The sequence below is a fragment of the Anguilla anguilla genome, chromosome 10 (genome assembly GCF_013347855.1).
Source record: "Anguilla anguilla isolate fAngAng1 chromosome 10, fAngAng1.pri, whole genome shotgun sequence".
NCBI classification, from domain to species: Eukaryota; Metazoa; Chordata; class Actinopteri; order Anguilliformes; family Anguillidae; genus Anguilla; species Anguilla anguilla.
The window spans coordinates 23,501,253-23,520,368 of NC_049210.1; the positions used below are offsets into that span (position 1 = coordinate 23,501,253).

The 19,116-nt window shown below is 39.7% G+C and overlaps 1 protein-coding gene across 5 annotated transcripts in view; it reads right to left on the minus strand.

Moving 5' to 3' along the window:
- LOC118206294 overlaps window positions 1–19,116 on the minus strand; it is an 80,208-nt gene that overhangs the window by 42,927 nt on the left and 18,165 nt on the right. For all 5 annotated transcript variants that reach the window (XM_035378793.1, XM_035378794.1, XM_035378796.1 and 2 more), the window contains 3 exons: window positions 8,618–8,734; window positions 8,411–8,479; window positions 7,823–7,966 (listed from right to left, as the gene is read on the minus strand). In XM_035378793.1, the coding sequence (XP_035234684.1) occupies window positions 7,823–7,966; window positions 8,411–8,479; window positions 8,618–8,734 (330 nt within the window). The remainder of the gene's footprint in view (window positions 1–7,822; window positions 7,967–8,410; window positions 8,480–8,617; window positions 8,735–19,116) is intronic.

The following is a 19,116-nucleotide window of genomic DNA, read 5'->3' on the forward strand; positions in this document are numbered from 1 at the left end:
TAGCAACCGCCTAAAATTCCATGAAACCACGTAGAACTCCACAGAACCACCTAGCAACACCCTAGCAACTGCCTCAAACATCATAGCAACTACCTACCACTGTTCACTCTGTTCAGCAGAAAGTCGACTTTGCATTGGCGGCAACCACACTTCACAATTTCTGCAGGAATTGTCTAGTTATTATTATTCTATCTTTCCACCCATTTTTTGGACCGCTACTCCTCCCAGAGTTTTCGCACCACATACACATGCAATATGTCAAATCGAGCGGCCTGATCAGGAATAGAGCGCTATTACTTTGTGGAAAGTTTGGGTGGACGGTTTTTGAAAAATTTGAATTTTTGTGGGCAATTTTTCCCATAGAGAATGAATGGCGGAATGTTCACCTTTGTGATGTCACAATGCTCTGTCTTCTCACCCTTGTGATGTCACAATGGTCTGTCTTCTAGCAGCAGTACTCTGGTCTCTCTAGATTTGAACATTCTGCCATTCATCTCTATAGGGAAAAAATGCCCACAAATTGTGCAATGCCTCATTGGCCATGGTAAAGAGTCCCTTGTCCATTGGTGTAGATAAGCCTCGCCCCCCTTCCTGATTGGCCGATGTTTGATATTCCATAACTTTTGAACCGTTTGTCATAGAGAACTATGGGTCACGACATTGGACTCAGTAAAGACCTAGCGACCACCTAGAACTCCACAGCAACCCCCTAGCAACATCCTAGCAACCGGCTCTAACACCATAGCAACGACCTAGCAACACCATAACAACCACCTAGAACACCCTAGCAACCGTCTAGAATTCCATAGCAACCACCTGGAACACCATAGCAAAGGCCTAGCAACACCCTTGCAACCGGCTATAACTCCATAGCAACCACCTAGCAACACCATAGCAACCACCTAGAACTCCATAGCAACCACCTTGCAACACTTTAGCAACCACCTGGAACAACATAGCAACCACCTAGCAACACCCTAGCAACCACCTTGCAACACTTTAGCAACCACCTGGAACAACATAGCAACCACCTAGCAACACCCTAGCAACAACCTGGAACACCATAACAACTGCCTAGCAACACCCTAGCAACTGCCTATAACTCCATAGCAGTGACCTAGCAACACCCTAGCAACCACCTGGAACACCATAACAACTGCCTAGAAACACCCTAGCAACCGCCTATAACTCCATAGCAACCACCTAGCAACATCCTAGCAACCACTTAGAATACCCTAGCAACCCCCTAGCAACACCCTAGCAACCACCTAACAACACACTAGCAACCACCTGGGACACCACAGTAAATGCCTGGCAACACCCTAGCAACCACCTAGAACTCCATAGCAACCACCTAGCAACACCATAGTAACCACCTAGAGCTCCATAGCATCCACCTAGCAACACCCTAGCAACCACCTAGAATACCCTAACAACCACCTAGCAACACCCTAGCAACCACCTGGAATACCATAGCAAATGCCTAGCAATACCCTAGCAACCAGCTGTAACTCCATAGCAACCACCTAGCAACACCATAGCAACCACCTAGCAACACCCTAGCAACCGGCTATAACGCCATAGCATCCACCTAGCAACACCCTAGCAACCACCTAGAATACCCTAGCAACCACCTGGAATACCATAGCAAATGCCTAGCAATACCCTAGCAACCAGCTGTAACTCCATAGCAACCACCTAGCAACACCATAGCAACCACCTAGCAACACCCTAGCAACCACCTAGAACTCCATAGCAACCACCTAGCAACACCCTAGCAACCACCTAGAACACCCTAGCACCCGCCTAGAATTCCATAGCAACTGCCTAGAACTCCATAGAACCACCTAGCAACACCCTAGCAACCGCCTCAAACTCTATAGCAACCACCTAGCAACACCCTAGACACCACCTAAACACGATAGTCACCACCAGAACATCATAGCAACTACCTACTACTGTTCACTCTGTTCAGCACAAAGTCAACTTTGCATTGGCGGCAACCACACTTCACAATTTCTGCAGGAATTGTCTAGTTATGTGTTATCATTCTATCTGTCTCTCAGGCGCTCTGAAATGTGCATTCTCTGCTAAGCTGAGCAATGGATTGGAATATGTGTCTGACGTACTGTTGCACGGTATACCGAAACTTCAGCACTTTTTCGGTACTTAAAAAAAGAAAAATAAAAATAAACGGTTCGCTATTAGAATTTTCCGACATTCGGTAGTTTTGTGTCAAATGTAAAAGCCAGGGAACTGTGTCTCCCGCATTACTGATTGAGAGGATGAAAAGTGTAATTTGTCAGAATCTTCGCTAGATGGCAGTAGCAACTAAGGCTGACAAGTGAGGTGACCTGCGCTTGTGCATTCTTTGTGGTTGATACAGCGCAAGCTTAGACTCAGTTCACTTCAGTAGCAATAGTTCTAATCTGTAAATATTTTATTATAGGAAGATGCTGTCTTGTTATTGAAATATGCTCTTTTTAGATCTATTTTAAAGTGAAATACCTGTTTAAAGGTAATTTATTTTACAATTGTTTAATTTTTGCAATATATTTAATATAATTTTCTATGGTTTAGTGTTGTAACAATACAGTCCTATGCTTATTGATATGTTGAACAGGCTTCAACTTAAAGGTTGTTAATAAACCTGGTCTTTAATAAACCGTGAATTCGAAAATGAGGTCATCCCTTGTGGACATTACGTTTCTGATCTATTAAGGTAATTTCAGTATCGTTAGGTACAGAGTACTGAATCAGTATCGTTTCAGTATCCATTATCGTGATACTAAACCTGGTATTGGTATCAAAGTCTAAATTTTGGTATCGTGACAACACTAGTTTGACACCTTTTTTAGTTGCGGCATGGAACCGCTGCAGCTGTACATACACACCGGGCCATCTAACTGTTACGACATGCCATCTAAGTGTTACAACATAGTAAAGGCCTTTACGGGAAGCGGCTAAGTCATCCGCTAGCGTCTCTTAGCACAAAATTGGCCATAAGTCATCAATATTTTATACAATCATCATGATATTCAGTAGATATGTTTGGGTGAAGGTATATGATCATGAGGACAAAGCCATTCTAAAATTGCTCCATAGGGGGCGCGATAGTGCCAATGCTTGGACCCCTCCCAACGCCGCTTGCGGCTTTAATTATTAATATTATTATTATTATTATTATTATTTTTCTCCGCTAAAAGTGTCTGAGGCTCAGCAACCATAAGTCCTAGAGCAACCAAATTTGGCAGGTGGGTTCCTATGGCCCCCCACTACTCAGGAACTAAAAATCACCTATGCCGGCCAGATGGTGGCGCTATAACAAAGGGTCATGCGTAAAAGGCCATAACTCCCACACCATAAGTCAGATCAACACAAAACTTAATTGACCTATGCATGTGAACGTGCTCTACAACTTTGCCATTGGGACCACTTATGTCCGCCATATTGTTTGCCCGCCATTTGGACTTTTTTATTAGTTGCGGTGCGGAAGAGCTGTAGCTCTAAAGTGTTACGACATCTAGTGAACTCCTTTACGGCAAGCGGCTAGACGACATCCATGGCGACGCAACTAAGTAATCCGAAACCGTCGGGTCTCGTTTTTATCAGTGAGGGGAGGGTCTGAACTTCATAATGGACAATATTATCTATCTGGGCATTTCATAAAAATATTCTTTCACCACTCAAAAATCGTATTCCGACATAGCAACAAGATAAACCAGACAATAGCCCTAAGATATGCCAATACGGCAGTGAAACTCAGTAACAAATTAAACGAGACAACGTTTTAAAAAATGATACCATGTCATTCTACAGTCAATATCTGGGACTAAATATTGAATAAATATACAACCTTACCGTTGGTTTTACGTGTAGAGATGCCCCTTTTGAGACAGTGTGGTCATACATTGTCTTGAACAATCCCATTGTGAAATACATGCGCATCTGTGATGCCTGGGTAACTTCAAAAATAGCTGTGCGTAATACCACACCTGTTGTTTACGGCGTTGTCGCCCTTTTTAGTACAGCCTGGCTTGACTGACAATTCATTTATTCAATAGGTGAGAGTATAAGCTTTCTAAACGATGTATAACATGTCTGATTTTGCTTTTGGAATAGCATTTTATCGGTCAGCGTAACCAAAGAATTTCTTATCATCGCATTCACTTACGTATTCACTCTGGGGTAGCAGTAAAAGACGCTGCACCTAACAAAACGTTGTCAACGATTTTTCATAATTTCTTGGAAAATACTATTATTATTGGGGACTTCTGGGCATAGCTAAGCCATATGTCTGCTGATAGACCTATCTGACATCGTTTTCTAGAGCAAAACAGAAGCGGATAGGACTGTATCATTATTACTGTCTCTGACTCTATCTACTGAACACAGATACAATTTCATTATTGCTATGTAAGTATTACATTACATTATTACAAGTATTACTGCTCAAAATATTTTGGTTCGTTCCATTGCTACCATAATATAAGAAACTTTCTTGTGTCTACAGCTCCAGTTTCTCGCTGTAATTACTAATATTGAATATAAAGAAAAGATGCAATTTATGCTGTAGCCTGCCAATGTCGGAATAAATAATACGGTACTCTGCAGGCAGCACGCAGGTAGCAGGTATGGCGAGTTGATATTTCGTTTTTTGTTTCGTTTTTTCTCAATGTCGTATTTATTATTTGAAATATGTATTATTATTCTATCTGTCTCTGAGGCGCTCTGAAATGTGAATTCTCTGCTAAGCCGAGCAATGGATTGGAATATGTGTCTGACGTAGTGTTGCACGGTATACCGAAACTTCAGCACCTTTTCGGTACGTAAAAAAAAACAGTTCGGTATTAGAATTTTCTGACGTTCGGTACTTTTAAGTCAAATGTAAAAGCCAGGGAAATGTGTCTTTTGCATTACTGATTGAGAGGATGAAAGGTGTAATTTGTCAGAATCTTCGCTAGATGGCAGTAGCAACTAAGGTAGCCAAGTCAGGTGACGTGCGCTTGTGCATTCCTCCTCGTTGATACAGCGCAAGCTTCGACTCAGTACACTTCAGTAGCAATAGGTGTTCTAATTTGGAAATATTTTATTATAGGAAGATGCTGTATTGTTATTAAAATATGCAGTTTTAAAAGTGAAAGACCTGTTTAAAGATTATTTCGTTTACAATTGTTTAATTTTTTAAATATATTTAATATATTTTTCTATTGTTTAGTGTTGTAACACTATAGGCCTATGCTTATTAATATGTTGAACAGGCTTCAACTTAAAGGTTGTTAATAAAGCAGTTTGTTAATAAACAGTGAATTCGAAAATGAGGTCAACCCTTGTGGACATTACATTTCTAATCTATTAAGGTAATTTCAGTATCGTTAGGTACTGAGTATCGAATCAGTATCGTTGAAGTTTCAAGTATCGTTTCAGTATTGAGTATCCTGATACTAAACCTGGTATCGGTATCAAAGTCAAAATTTTGGTATTGTGACAACACTAGCCTGATGCCTTTTTTAGTTGCGGCGCGGAAGCACTGCAGCTGTACATACATGCCGGGCCATCTAAGTGTTACAACATGCCATCTAAGTGTTATGACATAGTAAAGGCCTTTACGGCAAGCGGCTAGGGCACATCCATGGTGACGCAACTAAGTAATCCGACAGCGTCTTTTAGCACAAAATTGGCCGTAAGTCATCAATATTTAGGTGGCGCAATAGTGCTAACACTTGGACCCCTCCCAATGCCACTTGCGGCTTTAATATTTTATTTATTTCATTGAGACATATGTCATTTTATTGCGCAAATTTCACGAAGTGAAATATTATGTATTACACCAGCTAGCTAAAGCTAACATCAATTTACAGTCGCTTGGCATGACGTAACACAATTCACAACAATCAGTACAAAAATGAGTTGACATAATATCCAAACTAAAAATAGATTTCCATATAATATAAAAATGTAAAAATATATTTATCTACAAAAGGACAGTAAGAAATATAAATTATTATACATATTCTAATGCTGGCAGCTTTGATGCGCAGAGGCAAGAAATATGGCAAATAAGTTAGGCTTAGATGTGTGGAGCCAAGTACACATATCTCACTTGTTTATTCCCAGTGAGAACGAGCCTGAAGTTTTCCAGGTGCAGTGTTCAGTACACACTTAGAAGGGTCCAGCAGATAGACAGTAATGTTTACAGGAGAAGACCAGGAAGAAGAACGATAACATCAGAGGTAGAAGACAAATATCTTGAGGCATCTAGCAAAAGAAACCATTGCAAAAATGCACAACTACAGGAAAAAGTCATAGCAACTACAGAGAAACCAGTTGCCCTGACTACAATGAATCAGCAACTAGGATTTGCAGGTCCGAAAGGATGCATTTCCCCAGTCTTTCTTAGTCCAGTGTGGATGGTGCCATCCACACTGGTTTCCTTGACTTTCATTGGCTCAACTCTGGTCTTCATGTTGACAAACACCAAAAGCAATCAAAAGGTTGGAATGAAAACTAGATACTGAAAGCTGTTATACCTGAACTAAGGAACCAATTGAACACACATTCTCATTCAAAAGCACCTGTGATGCCATTTGAACAAAACCTTTTTGATGCCCTGAAATGGAGAGGACTATTTACCAAAAAGTGCTGTAATTTCTACATGGTGTATAAATTATCCTTAAATAAAAGCTAAGAATGTGCACTTTAACCACATGTAAATTGTTAGATTAAAAATCTATAATTGTGGAGTACAGAGCCAAATCCAAACATTATGGAGCTCAACTGTGCATGTATACTGAATAAGAGAGAACCCAGTATTGATCCCTGTGGTACTCCCACTGTGCATTTTCCTGGAGCAAAAAAAAATTGTCATTAATTCTTACACACTGTGTCCTGTTAGATAAGGGTGCTTCAAACCAATGTACAGTGTAAATTTCAATTTGACAGTCTAGAGAGGTGGACATTTATTGGTTTATTGTATTAAAAGCTTTTCTTAAATCTAGGAATACAGAACAAAACCCTCCCACCTTCATCTAGCATACACATTGATTTTGACAAAACAGCAACTAGCTGATTCAGTTGAGTGGTTCACCCTAAACCCAAACTGCATTAAGTGCATAGGAAAATGGCCAACTTTTAAATATTGAGGCATTGGAAAAAGTGCTCTACCCCAGCGTTTCCCAACCTTTTTCCTTCTGTGGCACCCTTTCCAAATTTACAACATCTCGTGGCCACTCTCAAAAGCGAGCGATATACTGACATTTATATGACATGTCAACAGTAAGCCTAAATGTCATTTCAGGGTTTTAATTAAGCTATTTTAATGACATTTATTTTAGCCTTTGTGAATGGAATGTGTTCATTTAAGGGTTTTTAATTAATTAGAACTTTTCAAATTTGAATTCTAATTTTTTATAAAGGATTCTTCACACGGCATACCTGGCCTTGAGTGGAGACACACCACAGTGCACACTGTTTGGGAAACACTGCTCTGCCCAAAGTGATTGATTAAATTTGTATTTGGGGTAGTCAAAATGTCTTTATACTGTTTTAGGAATATAGTGTCCAGACTGTATACATCTTTGGTTTTAGAATTACTTAAGGAGGTCAGCACTGTGCTCACCATATGCACATTAACAGAGACTAAATTGACAGATTGCTGGATATCAACACAAGGCAAGATTATTATTTCTCTTCTTGAAAACAGTGGGCCCAAATGCAGTACTGACTGAAGAAAAAAGCTGTCAAACTGTGGCAATTTCAGCATCAGGGAATAAATGTTCTAGTACTCTTAATTAATATTCAAAAATCTTGGAACATCCCATACCTGTGAGTTTATCAATGTTCCTCCAAATCAATTTGCTGGTTCTCCGTGCCTCATTACAGGGAGCCAAATCTTTCCCCTGCGATCCTGTAGAGGGGCTTCCACCCTCTGGTTCCCTCCCTTTCCCTGCGGATGTAGCCGCTTCCTCTGAGGAGGGAAAACACAAGTGCAGTGTTTATGCTACTCTTTAACACATTAGACTGGTTACAAACTCTGATACAAGTGTTGCTTTATTTTGTTACTGCACAAATGGTTGTTAGTTTGATGTTCTCAACTACTGAACGCCACTCTGGATAAAAGTTTCTGCCAAGTGATTGTAACATAACTAGTAGATGGAATTAATCACAAAGTAATACATTCTACATTCTACCAAGTTTCCAATCACCAATATCAATGTGATTGGAATATTAGACTGTTATGCATGGTGACCTGATACAAATGGGAGATAAACACCCTATATATTCCATGAGAGTTGTGCTTGATTTTCCAACCAAGGACACAAACCCATAGATCCCAATGTGGGTTGAGAATTTGTTGCTTTAGCCACCAGCACTCTCGGCTGTCCACAGCCACCCTCCCCTGCTGCTTTACCTGGCAGGACTTCATCTTGAGACGTGACCAGCGACATCACATTGCTTATCTGGATCATTGACAAATAATCTACAAGAGGGGACAAAAAAAAAAAAAAACTGGTAACAGTACAACCACATACGCCATTCATTTCACATTCACATATGCAACCTGATCCAAAACAGAGGACATAAAACCAGAAATATAGAAGGAATTGTTCCCACTCACCGCTGTGGGGCTCATGACGCTCGGCAGAAGTTTTGCTGTCAAAAGTTCTACACACCACCTGGTCTCCAAGCACACTCTCCACCCTCCACCTCTGCACCTTTCCTCCATCTTCAGGTCCTACGAAGATCGAGGGGGTACATTTCTGACAAAGACCTCATGCTGTAACAAACAGCTCATCTTTCTGCAGTACCCATAGCCAGCATTTCCTGCATGTTTAGTGGCGCACATACCAGTAGCACATTATACTCAGCATCACAGAGGGCTGTCTTATATCAGGCCGCTGAAAGCATTTGCTGCCTCTGGATGTTAACGCTATTGTTTTTCTATCATATCAAAATATCAATACAGAATTACATAAAATATATACATATATAATTTAAACTCACAAACAAATTGAAGGCCAGCAATAGCTGATATTTCTTGAACAGCCCACTCAAAAGACAAAGGGAAAAAAGAAATAGCCATAAATACATATACACATCTTTTCTTGGTTGATCTCAGAATCACTGGAACATCAGATCACCAGGGCATCATCATCCATCCTAGTGGCATTATGTTGTAGACTTTATTCAAGAAATACCAGCTATTGCAGATTTTCATGTTGTTTGATTTGTATCTTGCCAAACCAGCACCTTATGACACCATGCAGTGCACAAGGCTTTTTCCTTTTTCCATACCTATATACAACACAGGCCAAAATATTAGGCCACCTGTAGTTTTTTATTTTATTTTTTTAAATTTATTTTACTTTAGGTAGAGAAGCATTCATTTAATATATGGACATTTATTGAATAACAAACCAAACTAGAAACACAAACTTTTCAATTTCTAACTACATTAACACAAAAAGTTGACTATTACTTAACCTCTAAGCGCAAAGGCCCTAGTGGTCCATACACCGGCGGGCCAAGATTGCTGAACTCAGACATTCAGTGCTACTGCAACCAAAGTATGAGTTAACTTTGGTTGTTCATTTAACAAGCACCCCCTCCCTGTAGTCTCATCAGCAACTACACCCCCCACCCATGACATAAGCCACGTTACCAATGGGTTACCAACAATGACTATATGTGACAGGTGCTGGTGTTTTGGTCCTCAAGTAGGGCAAGGTCATTTTTCAGTTTTTTACAGATTATGAAAGTGCAGATTATAAGCTTTCAAATGATGTGTCATACATTGAAATCTGAAAATAGTTGAAGAAGATATGCTTATTTGAATGTTGGTACTCCTAAAATCAAGTAGCAGAGAAAATCCCCTTGAAAGATCTTGAACTTTTCACACTTCTCACAGGGAAATAATGGGTGGGAACAATAGCTAGTTAACTCCACCCAAACCACTAGAGTACCTGTCAATCCTTGCCCATTTAGGGGTTTCCCTATTTAAAGCTTTATAACTCCAGATGTGAACACCACAGAGACTAGAAAAATGTCTTAAATGAAGCAATACATTTGTACCATTTATAATACTAGCTTAGATTACTTTATATTCATAATTTTGTAAGAAATAAAGTGCCACAAATGCATTTTGTCCATTGTAAAGCATATGAGCCCTTTATGAAGGTTTAAGATGAAACAGATATAATTTAAACATAATGCAAAAATATAGTCACACAATGCTGCACAGTACCTAAATGTGTAATAATTAACTCTTGTATGTATTTCTATACTCTGTACACTCCTATGTTTTCTTGTATGGGAATGGGACGTTATGAAAACTATTTTCAGCCGTCCACCACGTTTTGGCAATGTTTCAACACTCTCCTCATCACTGTTGTATGCGTCACAAAAACTATTACACTACTAACTAAGGCTTACATTACAGTGTGAAATATCCACATTACATAATACCACTAAACTATTTAAAGACACTCAATTTCTAAAATAACGCATATAACCGAAATATTTTGAGCAGTAATACTTACATAGCAATGATGAAATCTTATCTATGTTCAGTAGATGGAAACAGAGACAGTGAATCAATGACAGTTCTATCCGCTTCTGTTTTGCTCTAGAAAACGATGTCAGATAGATCTATCAGCAAACATATGGCTTAGCTATGCCCAGAAGTCCTCAATAATAATGGTATTTTTCAAGGAATTACGAAAAATCGTTGACAACCTTTCGTTAGGTGCAACGACTTTTAATGCTACCTTAGAGCGAATGCCATGGTAAGAAAATGTTCGGTTACGCTAACCTATAAAACGCTACTCCAAAAGCAAAATTAGACATGTTATACATCGTTAGAAAGCTTATACTCTCACCTACTGATTGAGTGTCCGCCACTGTAGCAACCTCACACAGTAAACAAACATAGGCTACTACCACAGGGCTTTATTTATGGGCGGTGGCTTGACCGAAACAAAGTGACAATAGCCAACAAAATCAAACATGCTAATTAAACTGCACCCCCATCATGCCTCCAAAACCCGGCTGTAAGAATCACTAAAACAAGCCGAATTTGCTGACAAATTATAAGTATTTAGTGACCCTAAAAATGTTGTTTATCCTATTGAGTGACTTCTTCAACACTTTAAATTTAAAAAACCTTTTTTGCCTCCTAGCGCGATTTCAAGATTTGCGACTTGCGGACCTTTTCTCCAGCACCCGTCACATATATGGTTACTTTAATATTTATTGATTTTTATCGACTTAATCACCTGAAATTGAAATATTCTTCCGCGGCCGTTTGGGCATATTTTACCGTTGTCAAGCAAAACTCTCATTGGTAGTTGGACTTGGACCGTTGTTATGCAACAAATAGGATATAACAGGCCAATAGTCAGATTGTAACTGTTTTATATATCCTCTCAAACACATTCATTATGTTTTTATGTGAACATTCACTTTCATGTCACAAACATGCACACATCTTAATTTGCTGTTGAATTGATTACTTCGACTCTCATCGTCAATTCCGTATAGGCTAATCGCAAAATGACAAGAATAAATAGAATGAAAACTCGGACATAAGTGAAAATTTAAATTAGCAGTGGTACAGCCACCGTTTGCTTTCCTTCAAAGTTACTGCTAGCGGAGCAGCGAAGTGTGCCCTCCAGATGCGAACCATGCACCATAAATTAGTCCATAGTCTTCCTGGTCTTTTTGTGGAATTGAAGAATCACAGAGTAAAATTATGGCAGTCTGAAAAAGCAAAAGGGACAATTACTAGAATTCACCTGTTATTTTACCCTGACAAAAAGTGCGGAAGGTGATTTCCAGTTTGCTTTTACTGTATCACCAATGTAAATTACGCAGAACTACCGCATACCTCACATAACTGTATCAAACGTTTTGAGTCAATTATAACGGGCTAACAAAGAAAATCTGGAAGAAAATATTCAGCAACTGAATTAAACCGCTTGAATGTTCTGGTACGTAATATGCGGTCCCAGCACGAATGCTTAACATTTTATAAAACGAATGCTAAAGCAAGAAAAGAACAGAAGAGCACACGTGTTATAATTCCAAGACATTGGCAGGCTATAACCAAAAGTAGGCTACTGCGCCGCATAACATGCAAGTTTGAATTCAAGTTATTATGAAAATAAATCGGTTTGCAGCTGCAGATTTTTAAAAATGGTGGTTGAAATAAAATACTGCGAGTAGTCAACCAATCAGAAATATTCAGCGCTTGCGCCCCACCCCAAACGCTCCGGTACTTTTGGAAAGTACTACCCCCCAAGCAGGGACTTTTTTTGGGGGTAAAATAAAGTCCCCAGAACTTAATGTAGACCCTGGTCCCTGCGGTGGAAACGCACTGAGTTCCTCAAAAGGTTCCTAGTTCCTGGGGAAAGTTCCTGCGGTGGAAACGCGGCTATAATGGACAATATTGTTTATCTGGGCATTCATAGAAATATTCTTTCACCACTCAAAAATCATATTCCGTCATAGAAACAAGATAAACCAGACAATATCCCTAAGATATGCCAATACAGCAGTGAAAACGCTGTTCACTGAATAACGAAACAAACAAGACAAAGTTTTCAAAAATTATACCATGTCATTCTACAGTCAATATCTGGGAATAAATATTGAATAAATATACCATTGGTTTTACGCGTAGAGATGTCCCTTTTGAGACTGGATGGTCATACATTGTCTTGGACAATCCGTTTGTGAAATATATGCGCATTTATGACGCCTGGGTAACTTCCAAAATAGCTGTGCATAATACCACACGTGTTGTTTACGGCGTTGTCGCCCTTTTTAGTACAGTCTCGTTTGATTTTCAATTAATTTATTCAGTAGGTGACAGTATAAGCTTTCTAACGATGTATAATATGTCTTATCTTTTTTGGAATAGCGTTTTATAACTCAGTGTAACCGAAAGATTTCTCATCATCACATTCACTCTGTGGTAGCAGTAAAAGACGCTGCACCCAGGGCCGGACTTTAGGCAGGGCTAGGCTGGGCTGTAGCCCAGGGGCCAGAGCTGCAGAGGGGCCCAAAATAATCTAAATATATAAATAAATATTTATGAATTTTATTTTGCGTAAATAAGTTATTCTCAGTAGCGGTAACAAAGTCGGGGCGCCACTAATGTTAACGTTACCGCTACTGAGAATCCTTACAGCACAGAATAACTTTATAATAGAATAACTTATAAAATTCATACATGTTTATTTATATATTTAGATTATTTTGGGCTCCTCTGCAGCTCTGGCCCCTGGGCTGCAGCCCAGCCTAGCCCTGCCTAAAGTCCGGCCCTGCGTGCAGTGTCTTCTACTGCTACCACAGAGTGAATGCATAAGTGAATGCGATGATGAGAAATCTTTCGGTTACGCTGAGTTATAAAACGCTATTCCAAAATAAAATTAGACATACATCGTTAGAAAGCTTATACTGTCACCTACTGAATAAATGAATTGTAAATCAAGCCAGACTGTACTAAAAAGGGCGACAACACTGTAAACACGTGTGGTATTACGCACAGCTATTTTGGAAGTTGCCCAGGCGTCACAAATGCGCATATATTTCACAAACGGATCCTGCTCGCTGGGGAAAGGAAACGTTATATGATTCAGTCCGAGCATACTGGGCTAAGGCTGCAGTCACACCAGATTAGCTTGCCACAGGGTTGTGCGGCAAAAACGGCAGTCTTCCCATTCATTTGAATGGGGGTAGTGCGTTTAGGCTGCGGCAGTGGTTGACCGCATAGGGTGCCGAAAAAAACGCAGCGGCCTGCGGCAAGAAAGTTGAACCAGAATCAACTTTTGTCGGAACGCAACCCGACGTCACGCTGCAGTGGCCAATCACGTAAGTTGTTTATATTACCATGTAGCAGTCCGCTGTTTACCGAGCAACTGTCAGATGAATTACTGACGCGATTCATTTCCTAAGATTTGATTTTATTATCGTCATCATGATTTGACAGTACCGGGTAATGGGACGAGTACCGAAACAATAATAAGGCTACTAGCTAAATATCAATTCCGAAGGTTGGAATTAAGCTGTATAAAAGATTCGCTATTTAGCAGTTCTTGCATGTTAGTTTATTGTACCTAGCACTATCGATTTCATGGACCAAACGATGATTCTCTCCCAGTTGTGTCCTTGCTTGGTTTATTTTGTGTACCCAGCTTCGATGTCTGCGTCTGGCTGGCAGTCTACGCTGCAAAATAACAATAGCAAGAAGCTTCCTTCGGTTTGCGTTTTTGTCTTTTTTTTCTTTTTGAGTTAGTGGACAGGAAACGGAGAGGGAGGGGTTAAAGTTCACAACACAACGTCACACAAATGGGCCATGTAGTGACACGCCCACACCGCCACACAACCCTGCGGCAAGGTGCCGCATTGCCTGATTTGGTGTGAATGCAGCCTAAGAAAGGGCTGCAGCCCGCCAGAATAAGGATGTGGATATCAAAGCTTCAAGTATACAAACAGCCGAGATGTTTTTTCTTCAAATTTCACTTCAAACGCAAGCTCGTAAATGGTGAGTACATATAAAGGCAATGGCTCTTATATTCCCCTTCCACCGGCTGTGTGTTTTGTTTTGCATGCTGCATCTTCAGTGATGGTAACTGTCAGTCCATCTTCGAAACTGGCTTTAGCGACTGGAAACATGCCACTGAGCGCATAGGAGAGCATGAAAATAGCGAACACCACAGGAAAACGATACTGACCTACGTTAAACTAGCATCTGACAGCGGAAGAATAGATAAGAATAGTGTCTAGTGGACCGACGTTTTGAGAAGAGTGGTGGCGGTTGTGAAGTTCTTGGTTGAGAAGGGACTAGCTATCCGAGGCTCCAGTGACATATTTGGCAGGCCTGATAACGGCAACTACATGGGCATTCTAGGGGTAATAAGTGAGTTTGTCCCGTTTTTGAGGGTGCACATACAGAAATTTGGAAATGCAGGATCAGGCACCCCTTCATACCTTTCACCTAAAAGATGTGAGGAGTTTATTGAGCTCATGGGTGATTAAGTTCTGTCAGAGATCCTCAGTGAAGTCAAAATGGCCAAATATTTTTCTATTAGCATCGATTCAAGCCCAGATGTTGCATACGTAGATCAGCTCACATTCATTTTACATTGTGTGTCAACTGATGGAAACATTCAACAGCGATTCTTACGGTTTCTACCCATTGTGAGCCACACGGGGGCTTTATGTGAGTCTGTGCTCAAAGTTTTAGGAGTGATGAATATTGACATAAGCAACTGCAGCGGGCAGTGCTATGACAATGCTGCAAATATGTCCGGTGCATACAATGGCTTACAATCCCGCATCAAGGAGATCAATCCACTTGCTGAGTACGTTCCATTTGCAGCACACACATAGAATCTTGTTGGAATCAACAGTGTCAACTGTTGTGTTGAAACAGCTGATTTTTTCAGCTTCGTGCAGAATGTGTTCAACTTCTGCTCCAACTCCAAGTCAACTTCTAGGTGGAAGGTGGTGACCGCAGGATTTCAGCCTAATGCAAACAAGCGCATTGAAACTCTGAAGTCTCTCTCTAATACTAGATGGGCTGCACATGCAGACGCCACACAGGCATTGTGTGGAAATTATGCCAATATTCAAGATTCGTTAAAGAGCATTGCAGATGACATTAATCAGAATGTGGCAACTAGGAATGAAGCAAGGTCAATATACCAAAATATGGACAAGCTTGAGATAGCTTTTCTGAGCAAATTGTGGCACTGCATTCTTCAGTGCTTTGAAAGTGCAAGTGTTGCACTGCAAGCTGTAAATCTAGACCTGTGTAATGCTGTGGATTTGGTGAGATCACTACGGGGATACATAGCAAGCTTGCATGATCAATTTGATACTTTTGAGACCCTGATGTTGGCTTGTCAGCCAGAGAAAAATTCTCAGCTACTGTTTTTTTGGTCGTGATGGATAGAGTACTTGCAGTAATTGATTGCAGATTTGCATCATATAATGACCTTAACAACACATTTGGCATCCTAAACGATTATCCCTTCTCTCTCTGTACAAGATCTGCGCAAGAGAGCATCTGATCTCCAAAGCAGATATTCAGCTGACCTGGAGTTAGACTTTGTGGAGGAGATTGTCCATTTCAGGGAATTCGTAAGTGGCAAAGATAATTCATTCGCAACAGAGCTTTCATGCTTCCTCAGAGAAAAAAACTTGCAGGTCATCTTCCCAAATGTAAGCATTGCTTTGAGGCTTTACCTGATTCTCCCAGTCACAAATACAAGTGGTGAGCGATCTTTCTCCAAGCTCAAGCTAGTGAAGAATAGGCTCAGATCGACAGTGGGACAGGACAGGCTGAATCATCTTACTCTGATGTCACTTGAAAGTGATCTTGTTCAGAAACTAGATTTTAGTGATCTGATCAAGGACTTTGCTGCGAAGAAATCCAGAAGAGCTAAGCTTTAATTTTGAAAAACAAGCATCTGATCTAGGCTTGTGTGTCAGTGCTGTTCCTGTTTTTGTGGCAATAGGCTAATAGTTGACTGTTTACAAACCTAGTAAGTAATAAGTTGTATTTACTCTGCAAGCCACACAGCACAACAGTAGGTTAGTATGTCCTAGATCTCATTTTTCAAAAAGATTGTTGGACTGTTGTCAAGTTTCCTAGGTTGCCATAGTGCCATCTCTCTTGGCCTTTTTGTCTCTCTACTTTCTCAGAACACACAGTTGAGAAAAATACCTAGATAAAAATTCTTTGGCATTGTTTGAGAAGTAAGGCCTATGGTATGTGCAGCAATAGCTAAACAAAGTTTTAAGATTAGGTACATCATACTTCGTCTCTCTCATAACTTTATTAAGGTTTAAGTGCTTTAGATGCTGTCCTTCAAACTAAGAATCTGCATTACTTTCTGTCCTCCCTCTTAAGGCCTGTAAGTTTATAGCCTACGTATTGTACTAGACCAATGTCTTGGTCCACAGCTTTGATATTTAGACCAGTACGACCTTTGCTCTTGTTCTTGCCTTTTGTTGCTTAGTACAGCAGCATTTTATAGTGTCGGCAGGGGCCCATCAGGGCCTCCAGCCCAGGGGCCCCAGCCCCACTAAATCCGGCCCTGACTGCGCCTGACAAAATGTTGTCAATGATATTTCGTAATTTCTTGGAAAATACTATTATTATTGAGGACATATGAGCATAGCTAAGCCACATGTTTGCTGACAGACCTAGCTGACATCGTTTTCTGGAGTAAGACAGAAGCAGATAGAACTGTATCATTGATTTACTGTCTCAGTCTCTATCTACTGAACACACAGATAATATGTCATCATTGCTATTGCTCACATATTTTGGTTATACACGTTATTTTTTAAATTGAGTGTCTTTAAATAGGTTAGTGGTATTTTATAATGAGGATATTTCACACTGTAATATAAGCGTTCGTTGGTAGTTTAGTAGTTTTTGTGATGCATGCAACAGTGATGACGTGAGAGTTGGAAAATTGCCAAAACGTGGTGGACGGTTGAAAATAGTTTTCATGTCGTCCCATTCCCATACAAGAAAACATACAAGAGTACAGAGTATAGAAATACATACAAGAGTTAATTATTACACATTTAGGTATTGTACTGCATTGTGTGACAATAGTTTTGCATTATTTCTTTTATCTGATATCAATGTTTCATCTTAAACCTTCATAAGGGGCTCATTTATATACTTTATAAAGGACAAAAAGCATTTTATTCATTTTTGGAGAGATTTTGGATATGTTTCTGGACCCCTAGATATTTTAGACCACTGTACTGACTGAAAGCTTGTAATTCCCACTTGAAAATGATGCAACAGTGAGTTTATTGAGTCAAAACAGTTGATTTGTAGTGAAATACGTGAATATGTTGTGATTTACAGCAATGCATAATTTAGACATTTAGGATAGATTTGGTGATGCTGGGTACACTGTCTAGTTTTTGCTTCATAGATCTTTAGTAGTTCTACATATCCACCCTTAGATTATATGAACTTGTGGTCAAGAAGTTTTTGATCCAGGACATGAATAGTTTAACCTGCTGTATATATGCAATCTCTCAGTATTTCATTGCAAACTAAAAAAGTGCAAATTCATTTTTTATTTTTGCCTGGACAATTGCATTTGTGGCACTTTATGTCTTCCAAAATTATGAATATAAACTAATCTAATCTATAATCTTCCTTTAAGCCATTTTCCAAGTCTCCGTGGCGTTCACATCAGGAGTTATAAAGCTTTAAATAGGGTACCCCCTAAATAGTCAAGGATTGGCCAAATTTGGCATGTGCACTAAGGGATTTTTTTTTAAATTCTTTACACAACTTTCCTCGAAATAACCTCCTTTGGCTTCAATTAAAATTAAATTAATTATTAGATTATTAAACCAAATAATTTTGCCACAAGAAGGTCATTGCCAGTGATAAATTACAAAGGAGCTTAAGATTTCCAGGTGCAGTGTTTTGTACACATTCAGCTGATGGGCAGTAATGTTAACAGAAGGGAAGCTCAAGAAGCAGAAGACAAATATCTTGTGTTGTCTAGCAAGAGAAAGTATGGTGGCTGTAGTTTACAGAAACATTGCATTTCATTAAAAAACAACAATGGAAGTGTTCGCTTATAACCAAAACACAGGTGGCACCAGCCAACGTTGGATCGAGAATGAAGAGTATCCTGGACCGGATTTAGCAGGAGGAGTTCTTTTATTCGTAAAATTTCCCACGTTTGATTACAGTAACATGTGCTTCTGTACTGATTACTTCTGGATAAATTGTAGCTTCTGGTCTGTAGATCTACGGTCTAAAAATCATTTGATTTGACCAATTGGTACATGGTCTGGAACCGCCTGTATTTTGGTCGTAAGCAAACAATTCCAGTATCGTTTTTCTGAAAAGCAGCACTGTGTTTTCAATTTGCGGTTGCATCACAATTTCCAGTTGCTTTGCAATTTGTTATTGTGTTTTTTTTCTTGTCATTGTGCTTCAGAGATTTATCATCTCGTTACAATGCTTTTGTATTTGTTTTTTGCAATTTGTTAATGTGTTTTCCGATTTTGGATTCATGTTGTAATAAAGTCGCGTTGCTTTGGATGCCGCATAAGAAAACA